We start from the raw sequence: 19,976 nt of genomic DNA on the forward strand, positions 1-19,976 counted from the left end.
CTCCTCCTCCTCCTCCTCCCCCCCTCCTCCCCCCCTCCTCCCCCTCGGTGTTCCGTCCCACCCGTTCGGCCGAGTAATGCCGCATTCGAGGGCACCGGGGGGCGCGGGCAGGGGAAGGGGCACGTGCCGCTCGCGGTGACGTCACAACGTGGTGTGCACTGCGACGCGATGCACCAACGGCGCCGGTCCTCGTGCGCCGTTCTCTGAGAGATCTAGGTCCATGTGCGGGCGTACGCCAGCAGGCCGAGGATAATCCGGTGCGCGCGCGCGCGTGCGCCATCGGTGTAAACCGAGCTTTCGTTCTCTTGCAGATTCGGCAATTTTTCCCGGAAAAAATGAGGTGGAAAACGAGGACGAGATAATTCGTCGTCATCGTCGTCGTCGAGATGCGCCGCGGATCTAGATCCTGTCGAGCCGGCCGGGGAACCGGTCGCTTCGATCGCGACACGCGTTCCCCGGCTGACCGATGGCCGGACGGATGAATGGCCCGGCTACAATGGGACATTTAAACTTGGATCGCGACTTCTCGTCACGGTCGTTCGCATAACATGAGACGATGACCTAATGGCGAATCCGTGAGGACCAGCTTCCGGAGCGGGGCTCACCGTGAAAATTAATCCGCAGATACGCGCACGTGCGTGACCTTTCAATGGAATTCAATTCGCGTGGATTTCGACCTTCATTTCCTCAACACCATCTCCTTAATCGCTCGGAGAAGCCGTACACGAATCGCAATGCACAGGGAAATGTTCGAGAAAAAAATGTTTGCTTTTTACAATTCTAATCGCACATGGAAAAACAATTACTACAAATTATGGTAAAAAATATTCTTGTCTTATTAAATTCTACTCTAATGTTAGCGATGATAACTATACGCGTGTTGCTATCACCATATTTTTTATGTTAGAACAGCCAGTAAATATAGTTAGCGCAAAAAGTAATTATAATTTTATTTGGTTCTATCATGTTTTTTCTCTCAGTGCAGACTCACATAACCGTACCGACGTGAGAATCTACGATCGATCGCGAGTTCTCATTTGAGAGACAAGGGAAAACGTTCGGTAGTCGGCACTCGTTACAGCACTCACCAGTTTTCGACACCCTCGCTCAGGTGTTCCATCAAGTATCAAAGGATGTACGAAGATTTGTCAATTATTTATCAATTATATGATTATTTACTTATTCATTTTCTTCTCGTGTACATCTTAATACCCGACAACATCCGCGCAAGAGTGCAGAGAAAGCAGATAGAGTGCCGGCAACTGAAAATCTTCCCCTTTTCACGAGCAAGACTTCAGCAGAATTTGTCAGATCGTCGTGGCGTCTACCATGGAGACCTCCGCGGCAATTCCAACCCCATTCGTCCCTCTTTACCAGCCGCAATGTGAAATCGCACGACAGAGATACGAAGGGGATCCCGTGACGCTCGAAGCACAGCCTATGTCATCCTTCGGTGCATTATTCGCAAAGTCGCTCACGCGGCTACGGCACTGTGCACGTGGATACATATATATATGTGCACGTGTGCGCGTGCGACGGACGCGGGTAGGGAGCGGGCGAGGGGAAAAGGAAGTGTAGTACTCTGTCGCAGTTGTTCCACAATGCAACACTCGACTAGCACTTCCTGGCCGTCCCTTTCCCCCTTGCTCCCCACGCCTATCGGGGATCGCCGTTTATGGATGCGGCGCGATATGGGAACGGTGTATACCGTTTGTTTCTGTTTCTCTCTCTCTCTCTCTCTAATTCCTTCATTTTTATTGCGATATTGCGTTTTATACTGTATACCATTTTTCCTAAAAAAATTGTTGTGTGTAGTCCTAAAGGACCTCACACAGGAATCAATAAATTCTTTTTTCTTTCTTTCTCTTTCTATCTATCTCTCTGTCGCCTATCTCGTTCGACTGACCTGTCGCGATGACCAGCGACGAGATGACGACGGGAGAGATCTAGGAAGCGCGACGTCGACGATCTCGCGTCTCATGGAGAGATATCTCGTGGCGCGGTCAATTGGGTCAGGTGCGCGGACACGCACGAGGCAAAAGGGTGTATACAGGGTGACCGTCTTTCCTCCTCTCACGGGGAGAGAGGGAACAAAACTAGAACACCCCGGGCGACCTGTGCGCGAGAGAGACACAAGAGCGGGCCGTTGAAATTTAGAAGGGAACTCTTTCCGCGCGGAGAGATTGTGTCTTACTTAAATCCTTTTCCGCCATCCATTATTCAGCGAACGAATAGCGGCGACGGTGGCACGAGGCGAGCGCGATTAACGGTAGTGGTGTTCGGACCGCGTTCGGCCGGGGCATCGACGCGAGAAAAGACGGCGCGAAAACGGCGCGCGTTACCGACATTTCGCAGCGTCATCCGACTTTTCAATCGCGTGCTGCCGGCGATCGAAGCGCGCCGATACGGGGACTATCAAAGGCGGATGTGAGGAACACGCGGAGCGTCCGAAGACATCCGAAAGAAAGAGGCCACGTCCTCGGAAAGCGGGACGTTGTGTAGTCCACGGGCTCGCTCTAGGCACACACGTGCGCGCGTACACATGCACGTTCGCCTAGTGAAAGTCGAGTCCGCGCGGTAGGCCTCGCGCGAATTATCACGCCGGGCCCGGATCAGCGAGCGATCATCTACGAGCGGAATCGCGGATGGAAGGCGCCCTCATCTCTCCGACAATATTATTGACTCCGATTGAATCGAGATGAATGACTTTAAGCTGACCGCCGCTTCTCGACCGCCGGTGAAAGTAGGAACCTTCGGTAAACTGGGTTACGAATAATATTGATCCGAGAGGAGCGATGGTGGTGGTGGTGTCGGTGGTGGAGCTGGCGGTGGTGGTAGTGGTGGTGCGGGTGGAGGTGCCGGTGGTGGTAATAGTAGTGGTGGCGATAGACTCGGGTCGCGTTTACTCGCGGAGACCGCTCGCGCTGCCAACGAACGATGCTTTCGATAACGAAGAGTTCCGTCGTTGCATCCGCACGGGAAAACCGATCGCTTGAAAAGACGTTTCCACCGTTCGCGATCAAAATTTTCCCGGTTTTTTCGTTCTCTAAAACACCGACGTTTCGACCCGCAATCATCCGCGAGCTGATCCGCGAGCTGATCCGCGGGAAGAAGAAACATCCTGCGGCACACGCGCGAGATTACTTATCTTTTCTCAATGTTACGATTCGGATAACGGGCGTAATAATAGTCAAGTATCTGGAGTACAAATCGTATATCGCGAGGCGTTTCTCGAGGATCTCCTCGGGAATACCACGAAAATAACCCGGAATACACGACAGACATGCAAGCGAGACGAAAGGGTTCTGATTTACACAGAGAGAATATTATAGCTCTTTTTTACATGTAAATTCTTTGCAATTTTGTTAGGTTTCTAATGATACAGCAGTAGAATCTGTACAGTTTATTTTGTTGAGGAACATGGTAAATTTCGTTAAAAACGTAGCATATTTTTTAACAGTACATTTCAGTTCCTCAAAAATAAGCTAGACATACGAAAGAACAATTCGCTGCTGCAGAATGTCTGATCTGTTCCTCTCAGTTGCAAAATTCTGTAGTAATTCTCTGTATAAAATTCTCTCCGTGTAGAATTGCCAGACATTGAGGAGCGTGTTGGCGCGCTGACACTTAAAGTTGGTAACATCAAGCGTTGCTTAATTACGCAAATGAAAATAAGACATGACAATGTCTTCTTGCCGGGATGATTAAGACCGGTAAAATTTCGCGAGGATTAAAGCTGGTGCGATTGCACGAGAGTATCGCTCACCTGCTCGCTGTCCCAGGCGCCGCTCGGCCCGTTCTCGATCGGGTCCTGCTGCCTGACTTTCGCTCGGATCTGGAAAAAGACAGTAGGACGTGCATTTAGAGAGCGAGGTTCGCATAGGCCTGCCGCGGTGGTCGGCCGGCCGCCTTTTTAGCGGCTATTTCGGGAGCGACGCGCCGACGCGCGATTTCCCGTGCAGAGAGCAGGGAGCGCGCGGCCGCGTACCTAAGATTAGCGCCGGGCGATAATACCTCAAGGTCCGGTTTGTGTTAGCCGTCTTACGAAATACCGAAAAATCGCCACGCGTGTTTACATCCTTGGCTCGACGACGGTGGCGGCGGCGGCTGCACTTATGTCATCATCATGTACCGCGCGGCTTTGGCTCACGCGACACCAAGAGGACTCCTGTGCTCGCCGTCGCCGCCACCTCGGCTTCCTCGCCTGCATCCCTGACCGGTCAGGGACGTCGCGTATCGACCTCACTGCCAGCGCGATATGTAGAATCGGGCATCTGTTCCCATGCGAATTTTGTGACAAGCCGCGACGATGCATGGAAAGAAACGGCCGCGAAACTTGCACGTGGAACGACTGCACGTCGGATCCTTAACATCACGCAATTACCCAAGCAGTCAAAATGATAGGTTTGTAATTTCGTTTAAAAATTATGCGAACTGATAATCTTGTACTTTTCACCCTCTGTGTGCAATATATTAGGTCTGTGAGATCCGATTGAGTCGCTCAGCAACTTTCACAAAATCGTCTGAGACAATTTCAAAATAGCGCAAACTTGTTTGAAGATTTTGATTTGCTAGCGCTACTGTCTCATAACTGAGGCTTTTTTATATCTCTGGAAAAAAATCTGTCCAAAAATATTGATTTTCAACAAATTTATGGTACCTCAAAGTTTCCCGGATCTAATAGGCCCAGATTGTACTATGTGTCTCAAAAAATATGGCTATACGCATTATTAATGGACATTGAATGGAATTAAAAATAGGGAATAAACATTTCTTTCGTTGTATTACGTATTTTTCAAAACTCTGTCGTTTTGACTGCTCTGATAAAAATAGGTCGTTAATCGCTAATGGTTCTAGTTTTCAAATTTATAGACGTGATTTATCAGCTTGTACATTAAGGAAATACTGTAAAAAAACTAGTCGTTATTTGAGTACTTGAAAACCATATTTCTTAGTCCGCAAAAGATAACATACTGACGCAACGATATTACATATCTCCGTTACTTTCCCGAACTTTCATTCTTTTTACTGAAAGATCGCGCAAAAGAGATATTAAATGTCAGCTTTCCTAACGCGGAAATAGGTGTTACCCGAATGTTACGATTTCGAAGACGGTTACGTTACGCGTGACGTCCCATTCTCTTCCTGGCTGCTTGCACTACATTACATGGAAATCGGCCGCGTTACGTTACGAAACGACCGAAAGCGACTGCGTGTTTTCACTGGCTCATCCGTACGAGAGAAGAGAAAATTAGTACAACGTGATCACGAAAACAGCACGCGTCACGCGTCGCCGAGGAATGTCGATCGACGCAGTCTATAGAAAATTTTCTTCCTCAGCAGCGTGACTTAAATCCGCATCGACTCTCCGTTTCGAAAGCGGCGACAGCGGTGGCGATTCACGCCTCGGAATTTTTCGAATTTTAACTCGCGAAAGAAACACGCGAGTTAAAGGGCGGTTCGCGCCACGAAGATAACACCAAGGATATCATTTGCTTAAATATGGCTGCCATAACAAAATATTAATGTTCTTTTTCGCCCACGCACATAAATTGTAGTAACCATAATACTCTGGAAATAGCACACTGTTCTTCTCTGTTATCTTTCGCGGAAATAAATTTTATATCCTCCATAAATAAATTTTCGAATATTATCTTCTTAGTATACATGTCTGAGCGGTACTCTCAATACTATGTGGTATAACCAAACCCTACCTCTCAAGCATATTTGTTCTGTAAATTACAACAGAGAGATAGCAACGTTCCCTCAGTGGGCAACTGTATATGAGAATATAGTAAACTAAATGTACGAATAAAAATTCTGACTATGAGAGCTGTACAAGTAGGCATATAATAATAGGAACACCTTTAATGCCATTTAACTCGAAATTATATAAATTTTCTCTCTTAACCACATAGATAATGTGGACACGGAATTTACCGCATAAATACCATAGCAGTTTTCTCCGTGTGTATGGCGCGCATTCTCAGATAATACGTGAACAGAATCTACAATCGATACGATTTCGTCGCTGTCATTCGTGAAGAGAGAAAGATATCTATGTTTATTCGCGATAACGCGACAATTGGCGCAATAATCGACACTTATACGCTTTTCCGCGTCTCTTTGCTCCGTATCGGGAAGCGAGCTCACTAAAATTACATCGCCTATTGTATAAGAGGACGTAGGTGTTTGAATAGTCTATCAATGGACGGGATCCAACAAGTCCCTGTATCGGCCGTATACAGAAGCGGCAACGACAGACAGCCAGGAAGCGAATCCAATCTAATCCGGACCGAACGATATGCGTGCGTATGCAAGGTTCAGCAATACCCCACGCCGATTTCTTACGCAATAGATTTATCGTATTCGTTGACGTTAATTAAACTACCACACACTGCCGCGCCGGGACGCGGAAAGAATTAATCTCGGAGACACAGCACGCACGCTCGCTCGCTCGCTCTGTGTCTCGAAGGCCACATCATTTTTATCACGGCGAACTTGTATTCTATCCCGAAGGTCACTCGTAATTCCGACACGCGTAAGCCTGAAAACTACCGTCATAGTTTACGTCACCGGTGCGAAGATACGAAAATCCTGTCAATAAAAACATTCGCCAGCTCGTGTCAGCATTCGCGGCTCTGTCGCTCCCTGTCGTACTCTCTCTCTCTCTCTTTCTCTCTCTCCTTCTCTCGTGCACGTGTGAGAGTACAGACGGGCAGAGATTGACGCAAGGTTGCATTCCTGAAATCGCGACATTCGACTTGAATTAATGCAACGTCGGAATGTCGGCAGATTGTACGGAACGCGCAATAACGATTCTATGACGCGCGACAATGGCACGAGCGAGGCGAGGTACTCCCCTCGCTTGTCGACGTTGAGAGAGCTGACTTTGATAAAAATCATTTGTCTTCGTCTAGAGACTTGGCAAGCTGAATTGGGCGCGCGCGTTGATGCGCGAGTATACATTTATTCACGGAGATTAAGGTCAATGAAGACTTTCAAAGACTGCGGACGCGGAGGGCAGCAGCACCGCCTGCTGAAAGTGGTGCGAACACGCGACTCTGAAAACTAGTTTCTCAAAGGTCACGGCAGTGGCGTTTGATAAGGACGCGGAAGTCGCCGATGTTACTGCATATCGTGCGCAGGTAAACACGCTTGCCCAATGAGATATACGCGAGACAGGTCTTGTGTGTTACGTCCGTTGTACGTGCGCGTTTATCGGACGTGTTAATTGATCGTCGTAGAAAGAGACGGATGAGTAGCCAGAAAGAGAGAAAGGAAGGAAGGGAGGGAGGGAGGGAGGGAGGGAGAGAGAGAAAGAGAACGAAACAGTGAATTGTAGGAGTTTGAAATAAATTTCTGAAAGAGAACTCTAGACGCTCCATAACCTATTAAGCATCGAGAGCGACGTAATATTGACGAAAAGCGTGGCGACGTTGGATCGACGGCGAATCGCCGTGGCCGCGGAGGTGAACGAACATCGCCGGGCAGAAAAGGTTGCTCACCTTCTTACGTGGGTGCTGCTCCTCCATATAATCGGGGACTATTCCCTCGTCCAGCGTTATGATCGGAGTGCCGCCGGGGGTGCTGCCCGGTGTGCCGGACGCGTTGTACGCGTAGTGCGCTTGATTGTGCGACGGGTGCGCTGTCGCCGGGCACGGGGAATTCCTCGACGGTACACCCTCCTCGAAGAGGGGCGGGCTGGGGGTGCCACTTCGCCAGGAAGCACCGCTGCTGCTGCTGCTGTTTGACATGCCGCCGACCCCCGGCGAACCGGCGACCATGCTGCTTCCCCATGAACCTAGCGCGAATCGAATGCGCACGTCAGGCTTATCACTTCGCCATGATCGACCATCATGATCGATTGCGGCGGCGCGAACTTTCGACTGATAGAGCGTTCGAAAACGCTCTAGGTACGCGATTAGGCATGTTAGCGTGCACCGATTCTGCGTTACGCCTCGTACTACGTGTAATGATAAATGGATTAGTAAATGGGTTAGTCAATTTAGACGATTAGTTAATTAAAAACAAATATTATTGATATTAGGTTGCTACCAAAAGGCTTGTCGTGTTTTTATCGAAAGGAAAAGTTTGGTTGGATTAACCAATTTCTAATGAAATACGAATAAACAGAAAATTTCTGGTTAATGTTACCAGAATTCTGTTCAAGTTAACAATTTGCTTAATCTGACCAAACTTTTTTTTCATAAACAAGATAAAAAACAAGATAAAAAACTATGCGTTGCGCCAAAATAGAATATAAAATTATCCAAATATCCTACGAGAATTTAATAGAAAAATCTTTTACACTACACTGAGAAAAAAATTTACTAAATTTCAAAAAATATTTGTTTGGATAGTACTGTGAAGATATTTGTTTAAATTAAGTAATTATTTTCTAAAATTAAAGAAACAAATTTATATTTAAAACTTCTTTATTTAATTTTAGAAAATAATTATTTAATTTAAACAAATATCTTCACAGTACTAAACAAACGTTTTTTGAAATTTAGTAAATTTTTTTTCTCAGTGTAGCCAAATATAATAATAATATTTTATCTATTACCATGGTAACTTTGGTTATACCAGCATGCAAAGAAAAAACAAATATGCATAATGTTGGCGACTAAATAATGAAGCAACTTTGTAATTTATTTTAATGCCTAACTAACCTAACCCTAACGAAACAAAAATCTTAATATAAATCTATATTATATTATTTGGGAATCTAATATATTATATGAGAATAGAAGAAAAATCTCAAGTCGCGAAATCTCGGAGAGATAACTGTGTTAACCTGATAAATCTTGGAAGAATCGAAATATCTTGCGTTGTGAATATCGGGATAGATACTAACCGTAGTCATACAATTGGTGGCAGTGAGGTGGCAGGTTTTCAGGACTCTGAGGCGAGCCCGAGAGCGACATAAGGACCAGGGCGGCAGTGCAGTCGTCCATGAAATCAGTGTCGCGAAAGCGTCTGTATATAACTCTCTCGCTCCAACCACTGCTTGTCCGCTCGGAATCATTGTACGTGCTCGGCCGTCGTTTCCTGGATCTGAAACATAGATTACCACGTTCTATAGTTCCGCGTACGGCACGACGTACGAACTCGCGAGCGATCATTCCGAGTTCAAACGCGACCCATCGACGGTATAGCTTGCCAGGAACACATCCGCTATATAAATCGCAATCTTATTCATGCGACGCCTCCTCACTCGAGAGAAGCTACGAAACTTCTCAATGATCGACCGACAGAGAAGAAGAGGGATGCCTCGAGTCTTCGCGTTGCGAAATATGCACGGAGAAGAAAGACTGGTGAAGTTAACACACGCGTTTTGAGTCGAGCGAATTTCTGCTTCTTATCAAACAAATTTGCTTCTTAAGAACCAGAATTTCTGCTTCCTGTGAGCCAAACTCGATTCTCGAGAACCGAAAATTCTGTTCCCTTCAACCAAAACACAATTAGTTGTACCATGTAACAAGGGAAAATAAGTTTGGTTGGATTAATCAAATATTTGATAAAATATGAACAAGCCAGAGATTCCGGTTGAAGTTATCAGAATTCGGTTCAAGTCAATAAGATGTCTAAGCAGAACTTGCGACTGTTAATTAGAAATCCTGTTAACTCGAACAAAATCCTGGTAATTTCAATCGGAATGTCTGGCTCGTTTCACCAGACATTCGGTTAATCTAAAGAAATTTTTTTTCCCGTACACGTTGCCTCGATCTTTTTGCTCCGTGTGTGTATCACATCCGAGCCGCTCAGCCAGACAGCAGCCGGCTAATTTTTTCGATGAATAACTGAACTAATAATCTCCACGAGGAAAGAGACTAAAACGAGCCGATCGACCTGTCGATCTGACGACCTCGAAGATGGCAACGCCTCGAGCAGTGGCGTAACGGTAGGTTGCGAAAACAGTACAACACCGGCGTACAAAGTGTCGAAGTAATTCTCTCCGAGAGAGCCCGGGAGTCCCAAGCAACGCGGATAATCGGTGCCGAAGTTACGCGCGTTTCTGGAATTACGTTTCCCTGAAACCGCACGAAATGATACATCGGGTCTCTCGCCAAGTTTCACTCGGAGAGCAGAGGCGACCGCGTTCCCGGCAGTAGGTAATATCCGCGGCAGGGGAAACTATAGACGACGTAGTCTCGCTTTTCCAGGAAAGACTATAAATTTCCGCGTTAATACTGCACACACGTAGTATACGCGGCCGTATGTCCGTATGCGTTACTGCGGATCGACGTCGTTCGTTCATTCGCTCTTTCTTGCAATCACCGCGGTGCTTTCTCCGGCCAGACGGGCTGACCGAGTGAAACGTGTGTTCAACGCAAATCGACAGGAAGTGTGCGCTGAGTGAACCGCGTATGACGAGTATTACTGCGTATTACTGTGTATTTTAGGAATGAGCGTGTCTTGTTGAACTACTGGAGACGGTCTCCTCCTCTTATCCCGATACGACTGCAATTTGCAGGGCGCGACACGAAGTCGGAGGCGCGTACAAAGAAGACGTCCGCGCTCGAACGTGATGGTGCATCGTGCTCGATTACAATGAGAAACGTATGCGTCAATCCTGTGCCGAAGTGACATTCAGCCGCTCGTGTGCATTAAAAACGAAGGCCGGCGCGACTAGTAGGAATATGTTAATCGCATGTATATTAAATAAAAAATGGTACGTTCGAGTGGCTATTATTTTTATCCGGCGGCATAAATGATCAGACCAGCTGGTCGTATGCATTATTAACGCGCTGTGCATTAATTAAAAATTAACGGCAACGTCAGATATTGAAGAGAAGGAGCAAAGATCGCTTCAAAGGACTGACGACAAAGGCGAGCCCGTATCCCCGTCTTGCTCTTCCGGGAGCTAACTGTTCCTCCAACGGGAAACGATTCTTTCGGGGCTCGCACGTTCGATTTCATTTTCGTTCGTTTCGATCGGCCACGAGTCTCTGCTTGTCCGGGCAAGAGCAACGTGCAAAAGACACGTCGTCGTTACGCGGAGGAGGTGTGAGGTGCTGGCTCGGTATTGCCAGAGACTCTCTCTCTCTTTTTCTCTCTCTCTCTCTCTCTCTCTCTCTCTCTCTCTCTTTATCTCTATCTCTCCGTCGCAGCACGGTATAGCTTTCGAGATAACATCGAGCACGGCTAGAAGTAGTGGGCTCTCGGAGAAGGTGGGTAGCCCTCTCGAGCCTCTATCGTATGAAGGACAAAAAGTGTGAGACGTCAGAGAGGGGGCGCGAGACGACGTAGCCAAGGCCGCGGCTAAGCCGCTCCAGCGCGAGCGGCACATCGAGAGTCGAAAGTGAAACACACACAGAGCGTCGGCCGGCATAGTGAGAATGACGCACGTACCAGCTGGTATTTCGAAAGCAACACCTCCCCGAGCACACGCTTCGCTGTCCCGTTTCTCGTGCACCAGCTATCATATGTGTCGCGCCACTTAGAGCGAGAAGGCAGCGGAAGGCTCGCTCCTTCGAGCCGGTTCAAGCTGACATATAAAAGCTGTTCCGGGCCTACCGCGCGAGCTGCTTCTTATTTACCGATTCCCACCGATCAACTCAATCCCGCGCGTACAATTATAGTTTATGGGGCATACAGTACACTCTGGGCCAGGCCCATCGCCTTTGAACTGTCATAACTGTGCCTTTGTTGAAAACCAATATTTTCCAATGCATTTTTTGCCCACAGATACAGGAAAAGAGAATTAAATCAAATAGGAATCTGCAAATAGATTTGCGCTACTTGGAAACTTCTCCGAAAGCTTTTTACGAAAGTTGGTGAGCGATTGAACATTCGTTCGGGTCTCACACAGACCCGACATTGTACGCGGAGGGCTGAAGTCGATTGAGAAAGGGGAGAGGAAAAAGTAAAGGCGAAATCTAGGGACCACCTGTAGTAGTCCGTTAATTATAAGCGATGGGAAACGAGGCGAGCTTGTTCGTCGAGAGTGGAACTTTCGGAGAGCGGATAACGAGATTTTCCATCCTCGTTTGATTTCAAACTTATTTTAACGAGATTGTAATGTCAGGTTTGTGTCGATACACGTGTATCGTCTAGAACAGCGTCCGTTTCATTTCAAGCCGTCTGACCTGGAAATTCCGGCACTCCGTAATTCCCGGGCCCGAGCCACACTCGCCCGGCTTTCCCAGTTTTTTACGGTTTTCTAGGCTCGCCGGCGAGCGCGCGAAACACGCGCGACCGTTAATTGCGAGATTACGATCGACTTATGATTACCGCGGAAGCGGCCGCCACGAATTCAACAGTTTAATTAGAACGGCGTAGATCGGCCCGCTCGATGCGAGGAAGGGAAACGGCACGAAACCGTTTACTTTTCAGGCGAAGCTGTACCGTTAGTTACACCGCGCGCGCGCGCACTACGTGAGTTACACCGGCGTGTTGAAGGATCGAGGAGCTCGGCAGAGATAATCGGCACACCGGCGGTAATTATAAGGAGAGCACCGGGGGCGCGCACCTCTCTCGGCGCAATCCCGGCCGCAACCAGATGCGTTCGCGAAGCATCCGCTGAAAAGCGAGAAATCACGCGCCGGGAAACCGCGCGTTGTTTACCGCTCACTCGAGCGTTCCATTTATCGCGGCCTGCCGATCCGGACTCCTCGAGGTACTTGTGTTCGGTACGCGTCAGCGACGATATCCCGAGACGAATATCGTTTAGTCTCGATAAAGCTACAGTTCCCTGCACATCCCGTAGAGGCCGGTTTTAGAACAGATCGATGAGATCGTAAAATTTAAGAAAGACTCGAATTATCCTTTAAAAGTTGCAAGTATCGACCGCGAGTGGATACCGCGGACGGAACACGACAGGCTGTAGCCTCCTCCCGAGGTATCCGGTGCACGGAGCAATACGCGAATATACGTGGCGTTGTGCACGTTCCCAGCGGAGACTGACATTGAAAATTAGCATGTAAAGCGACGTGCACGCCCACCACGCCGTTCCCCGCGAATACACACCGTCATCGTGTTATATAACACTAAAATTCGCGGCAACACGTGTAATTATAATAATAACATGTGCATGCACCAATTATTAATCGACGGAGTAATTTTCGTAGTGTACGATCGATTGGGATACGCCGGATAAATTTGTTATATTGCCCACAAAATACACGTGGATGTGTTTAAATACCGTACCGGAGAGCACCGCGGCGCTCTCGACAGAACCCGGATTTACCGGAGCGTACTCTCGCTCACGTCCGCTCGATACCGGAAGCGATGTCCGGTCAAGCAATTTCGCGGAATTTTACAATGACGAGATGGAAAGTAAGTTCCCCGGATCGGTGCCTTTTACTCGCCATTAAGCTCCTTTTACACACGCGTATTTATACGGACCGGTCGAAAACGCTCAAGGTGGACGAGGGGCAATCTCTCGATCTTTCTCTCTCTTACTCGCGCGCTGACTATCGCGTGTAAATTGCCGAGTGACCGAGCGGTGGAAAAAAATTAGGTCGTGAGAATCGAGGTTTCGGCCGAACCTCTCCTTTCCTTTTCTCCGGTTGCATTGTCGAGCATTAATACAATGCCGGCCGACGGGTATACTCGCGCTCATAAGTTAACTAGTTGCCCGCGAGCAACTATTCTTTGCACGCCCTCGTGTGCCGGCTGCACGACAATAGTTACGCGCGCCGGCATTTCTCGGCTGGGAGGTGACTTTTACCTGACGAAAGTGCCGAGCAGGCGAATAGCTTTCGAGTCGCGATCGATCGCGAGGAGCACCGGCGAATTGCGCTTCGCCGGAATGTAAAACGGACAATAAAACTTCATTGCACACATAATCACGAATAGATCCCCGAGTAGGAAAATTTCCGGGAAAAACCGGCCGCTAGCCGGGAACCGGCAAGTTTTTACCGGCTAGGATTTACTGGACAGTAACTGTTCAGAAACCGGAGAGAAAAATACTGGCCAGAAAGTAGGCAATAAAAATGGTTAGTTAACGCCGGGCAGTTTTTCTCTGTCTAGTAAAAAAATCGGAAAATACTGGCCGTACAATGTTTCTTGGCCAATTACTGGCCAGAAACTAGCCAGAATTCCTGGCCAGTTACTAGCTAAAAAGAGTTCGCCTTTTTTACTTGGGTTTCCACCGTGATAAACGGTAAATATTTATTCTAGCAGCGGGATACTACTGATTGTATTTTAAATACTAAATAAAGAATGTCAACATCGTGATATTTGAAATAGCTTAAGTTCGTTATTCCCAACTCTTTTATACAGTTCTTGATAATACGCAGGGACAATTATTCCCCTAAAATGAAAAAAAAAGAGATCCAACAGATATCACGGATAACCCTCGAAAAAACCAAAGGGGAATCTACATTGTTCTCTGCGGAACGATTACGTCACATGTGTATCGTTGGCAGTCCCGGCGGATGTGTCAATATTGACGCGCGATCAGTGCGATCAGCGCACAGATATAGCCTGAAAACCGAGGTGACCATAAAGCCATTAGCAGAAACGACTCCATGATGTATAGCGTATCTGATGGAGCCACGCGCGCACCGCGGCTGCCGACGATACGTATCGCACCTTCTGACAAGTCAATCGAGCTCGTTGGTGGAAATCGTAAAGTGGTACACACGCCTGCATAGCCGACGCTATTATCGTCATGACATAACGTTACGCAACGCGATCAGTTGGAGGACGAGCGCGTGAGTTACGCGCGGCGACAGATAGACCGACCGACCGGCCGGCCGGCCGGCCGGCCGGCCGGCTGGCTGGCTGGTCGATTTGTCCGTCGGTTGGTTGGTTAGTTAGTTGGTTGGTTTACGATCAGTTGAATGCACGTCCGCTGATGACTTTTTTCGCGCGCGATTGTTTTGCCAAGTGGCCAAGAGTTGTGACGCGAGCGGAAAGTCACGCTAATGATGCGCTCGTGCCTAGAAAGTTCCAACGACTGCTGTTCGGCAACGAGCGCGTCTTAAGGCTAAATCACACCAGCTACTACTGATCGCAAGATAGATCATAGTGTAATTGGTAGTCACTGATCTCGATCTACGGGGGGCTACTTTGCTGCAATTGATAGGAAATTAGTCGCTAATCCTGCAATCAGAATCCTAATCTAATCGGCAATCGCTAGTCCGATACGGACTCTACGCCGCTGGCGCGAAGAAGCGCTGGTCGCCCACGGAAGAGTTTTTCTCATACTTAACCGTGCCACGGCTCGGCGAGCTTGTAACACGAGAAACGGCCGCATTAAGTTCGCAAGAAGACCGGCACTGCAAAGTTCTCCGAGGTAGAGCGCACCGCGCGCGCGTTCGATGCAACGAGCGAGCGAGCGACCTCCGGAAGAACACGTCGCGCGGAAATGCAGCTCGCAGATCCGGGACGTGTTATATAGGTCGGGAAGCTTGTTGATCCATATTCGCGGTGCGGTATCCCCGCCGCGGGGTAACTAGGTCGCTGAATGTTTCAGCGCACGCAAAACTGGGTTACCATCCAACGGTCCGATGGAGTCCGCGCGAGCGCGCGTATATACATGTGCTCGTTCGCGCTCTTAAGTATCGTTCACATAAAGATTAGTGGCTCACGGTAACTCCGTGTTCGAGCGCGTGCGCGCTCAAAGTCGAAACGAGAACTAAGGCGCGCCACTAAAGCCGGGATAGTGGCTGTCGCGCGACGGCGAATTTCGCGAGGAATCGGAGTCCAGAAACGCGTAACAATCGCGAGAAACGGACGAGCCGGGATTATTAACGCTTGCAATGTAAATATTATCATCGTCGGCAGCGCGGAGAGCGGCGTGTATACGAGCTTCTCTTGCAGGTTTCTGTCTTGCATAACGCCCGAATTTGCATCCGCGCTCGTTGTTTTCCTTCCGTCGAAGATCGACGCCGCGGGAGAGCGCGCGCGAATGCAGGTTTACGGGCGTCTAACGGAATTGCTCTTTGTGCACGAGCAGCGTGCGTAGAGAGCGCCGCGAGTATCGTCGCGCGAGGTCGCGGTGCAACGGTGCACCGGGTGGGTAGCCTCTCTTCATGTGAAGGATACCTTACACGTACCACCTGCTCCGCGCACACCACGCACTGGCATGGGCGCGGGCGCGCTTCACTTCCGCGGGCGCATACAGCGGGACCGTGCGAATATACCGTGCGGGCACGCGACCGAACGCGCCCTCCTTAGCCTTCGCGTGCGCAAGAAGGACACCTCCTTCGAGAAAGTGTAGCAGCACGGCGGGGTGTAGCGCGAAGGGTACTTTCCTGGGATCGAGCAGGGCCGGTGAGGGCGCGCAGCCCCCTTCGTTCCCGGGACGAGGGAGAGACAAACAGAGAGAAAGAGAGAGAGGGAGGGAGGGAGGGAGGGAGGGAAAGAAAAAGAGATAGAGAGAAAGGGAGAGGGAGAATGAGGCACGTAGCACGCAGCGCGCGACGAGCACGGTGATCCAGTTTCCGCCGATATCCGGGTTACGGAGTCGTACAGGGGGGTCAGTCTCGTCGGATACGGGAGCGCGGCAGCCGGGTGGCCTGTATCGAGCGGCCTGATTTCGCGGCAGGACAACCCGGCCAACCTGATTTCAACTTCACCGACCTCACTCGACGACCCAATTCCCCGTTTTCCCGCGCGGGATCGCGCGAAGGACTCGGCCCCGTGCGCCGGGTTCAACGCCGACGTCCTTGTGCTAGAAATCCATTTTCCCCACGGGAAATAGGGACCGCGGTGTCCTATATCCCATATTCAGGTCGCGGCAGACGCTGCTCTCGCGGAAGTGGATTTGGAGTGCGAGCTTTTGTCGCGAACTGATCTTGTCGTCGTCGTGGTCGTTTCACGGACATGACGACGACGGGATTTCCTTCTCGTCTTGCGCGAGAAAATTACACGACATGTCGAGAGTAACAATTGGCCGAATCTCCGTGTATGTATGACCACGCTTACTGTCGACCTCGAAAATAATTCCACATTAATTTTGTACAGTTGGTTACTTGTCGCGGCGTATGATTTAGCGCAAACAGCTGATAAATGTACAAAACGATGTTACTTGCAACCTTCGAGATGAAATCCGGCTGGAGCCGGACGTAATTATGCACTGAGAAAAGAATCTTTGGTGCTTGCAACTATAAATAATCATTGAAAAATAATTATTACAAATTATGCTTAGGAGTAACATTTTTTAACATTTTTTGTTAAATTTTACTATGTTAGCGATAATGGCCTTAGAGAAAGGTGTGTGTGTGTGTGTGTGTGTGTGTGTGTGTGTGTGTGTGTATACATACATATATATATATTACTATCATTTTCACACTAGGATAACCAAAAAATATAGTTGAAGCTCCAAATAACTGAAATTTTAATTACATCAATCATTTTTCTCTCTCAGTGCAAGCGCGTAGAATGCGCGAAAATGTACGCGCGCGGCTAAAATGGCAAATTAATGTAATAATTTTCGCGCGCGAAATTATATATATCAAACAGCCCGTTGCAATTTTTCACTGTGTTTGCCGCGCAAAGCCCGACTCTCATTCACGGCATTTTCGACGAAGCCAAATAAAACCTGCCCGTCATGTCTCGATATCTGTCTCGAAAAGCTCGCGCGGTCGAGGAAGCACACGCTAACAAGAATCGGCGAAAGATTCTATTATTGTAAACATCTTAAAGAGCACTCCCTTGTCCCTAAGTACGCTCAGTGAACGGCAAACAAGAGATCGCTTTATCCGCCGGCGGTCCCTCGTAAGAAAAGTTTCCCCGGACAAGGTCTTCGGATCTTCCACGCCGCTATGCACACGGCGCCGTTGGCGCGTGTGTGTTGGTGCACGTGTACCGGTCTCGTTCCATTGTCCTAGATTCGCCATTGGTTAAACGACAAGCTATCCCTTGACCAAGCGGCGAGGAGACAGGAAGAAGGGTTCGTCGTAGCGCGAAACCCCTTCGTCTTCATCTTCTTCCTGTTCGATCCCTCTCCCCTCTCTCCCTCCTCTCTTCATCCTATTGCCCTCTTCATCTCCACTTGCTCTTCTTATTCTTCTCCTTCTCTCTCAACAAGTAGTGACTCGCTATCGTGACCGCGCAAATGCTCAAACTGCTATATATATATGGCGTCATGAAGGGTGGAAGGGCGGACGGGAGGAAACGGGAACGAGCAGGATGAAAACGAAGCGCGGCTCCGTGTACCTGACCCATTTAACTAGCGCGACTCCGCGCCGGTAGGTACGTAGCTGTATCGACCGACCTAGATCCGCGGCCCCAGTAGTCTGGCACGACCTACAGTTTGTTTGGCCACCTTAACCGCCCCACCGCGTCGCTCTCTCCCCGCGCGTACCACCTCGACACCCCCTTCGGTACATCCCGCGAAAGACGGTGGCGACGACGACGGTGCCGGCGGCGGAGCCGCGCGACATATACCATGCCACCTTGTTCATAAATTCACCCGTCGAGCAAGGTGCGTGCGGCAGAACGGCTGAAGACGCCAACCGGAAATGCGCCCACTTGTCCCCCGCAATCTTGAGGAATGGCGTCACTGCGCGATAGCGAAACGATGAAATATGAATAGGGCGGCGCGTTTTCACGCGCGTGTCAGCCCGATAAAGAGCGTCGTTGCATTACAATAGCCTGCGAGCTCGTGTCCCCGGGTGATCTACCGACGCGTACCGGTTCCGTCGCCGGCAAGGTGACCAACGCGCGCGATGCGGTGGCCGCCTTTTTCACAAGGGGACCCCCCCGTCGGGTGCTAATCTACACATTTTCTCTGTGCGCCTTCACACATCATCCGCTCGCGCGATCTGCATTTACCTCGCGCCGAGCCGAGAAACAATGCTTACGAGGCCGCCGCGAGACTGAAATGACGTCCGCGGGTCGTCGCCGTGTGTAGGTCAAGATCGCGCTGCTGTTGGCATATTTTGTCGCACGAGACCTTGGTGCAGTGTGTGTGTCTAGGTTGCACACTGCTACGGACGATCCGCCGATGCCTCTAACTACGGCCTCGTGCACCCGCCATACCGGTGTTTGGCGGTTCTTGGAGAATGTCGTTGGTCTAGGTCAGTCAGTATTGGCGCGGTAGCGGGGATTTCGCGAGTTTCGGGCAGAGCAACGGACCTAACGGACATAACGAATCTACCGTTTGAGCGTGTACCTGCGCCGAGGCGGGAATGACACCTTCGAGACCTTCGCAAAAGCTTCCTATACCCGGCTCTTAGCATCTTCGTGATTATGGGTCATGGAGCAAATAGCTTAGCTCTCGACTTAGCACCAAGTGTACGAAGCCGTACGTGAGTCACGCGCTTCTTTTCTTGGAAACGGTTTCGGTATCAACGCGCTCTACAAACGACTCGATGCATTCGACCACGTTACAACTTCGCGGATACTCGGGTGGCTGAACTGGCATCAGCCTTGTCTAGATCGCAGCACCCGGTGTGGTTTGAGAATTATTTCATCAGCCTGAGGAAAGACTTCTCGCGAGAGAGAGAGAGAGAGAGAGAGAGAGAGAGAGAGAGAGAGAGAGAGAGAGAGAGAGAGATGGTATTTATTTATCGGAGCGCGAGAAATATTTAGCCGCATACGCATTGTGTTCTTTCCATTATCTCGACGATCGTTTCGACGATCGTTTCGACGATTACGGTGGCCGAATATGCCCCTTCCCCGTTTATTCAACTCCTCTTCCGCGTTCCTGGATCGAGGGCTATCACGGCAGAGCAAATGGTTTCACACATTCCGCGCGAATACCGCGCGGCATCAGTAACGGAGAGAGAATAACGACCACCCAATTCGATCTCTTGCAAGAACCAGCCGGAATCAAGTCCCGCGTTGATTGGAGTCAATTAACGCGTTAACGCGCCGCGAGAGTGGCTTGGCGAGAGCGAGCGGACGTGTAATGGAGCGGGACGCGAGAGAGAGAGAGAGAGAGAGAGAGAGAGAGAATGCGAAAGTAGGGAATGGCCGAGTTTTGAGTTGAAAGCGGGAGTGCGGTGGGTTTTGTCCCGGTGGCGAACCACCGCCACCCCTGGGGTGGGCTCGTGACGAACGGGGTGGGTGGG

At 49.5% G+C, this 19,976-nt stretch overlaps 1 protein-coding gene across 1 annotated transcript in view; it reads right to left on the bottom strand.

The window, feature by feature from the left end:
• The window catches only part of LOC116845739 (zinc finger protein 395), a 97,660-nt gene that overhangs the window by 25,690 nt on the left and 51,994 nt on the right, over positions 1–19,976 (bottom strand). The window contains exons 3-5 of the mRNA XM_032818787.1: positions 8,861–9,060; positions 7,509–7,804; positions 3,767–3,835 (exon numbers count right to left, since the gene is read on the bottom strand). Coding sequence (XP_032674678.1) covers positions 3,767–3,835; positions 7,509–7,804; positions 8,861–9,060 — 565 coding nt within the window. The remainder of the gene's footprint in view (positions 1–3,766; positions 3,836–7,508; positions 7,805–8,860; positions 9,061–19,976) is intronic.

Source organism: Odontomachus brunneus, unplaced genomic scaffold (genome assembly GCF_010583005.1).
Source record: "Odontomachus brunneus isolate Ranch 3 - 2012 unplaced genomic scaffold, Obru_v1 Obru_scaffold_004, whole genome shotgun sequence".
Classification (NCBI taxonomy): domain Eukaryota; kingdom Metazoa; phylum Arthropoda; class Insecta; order Hymenoptera; family Formicidae; genus Odontomachus; species Odontomachus brunneus.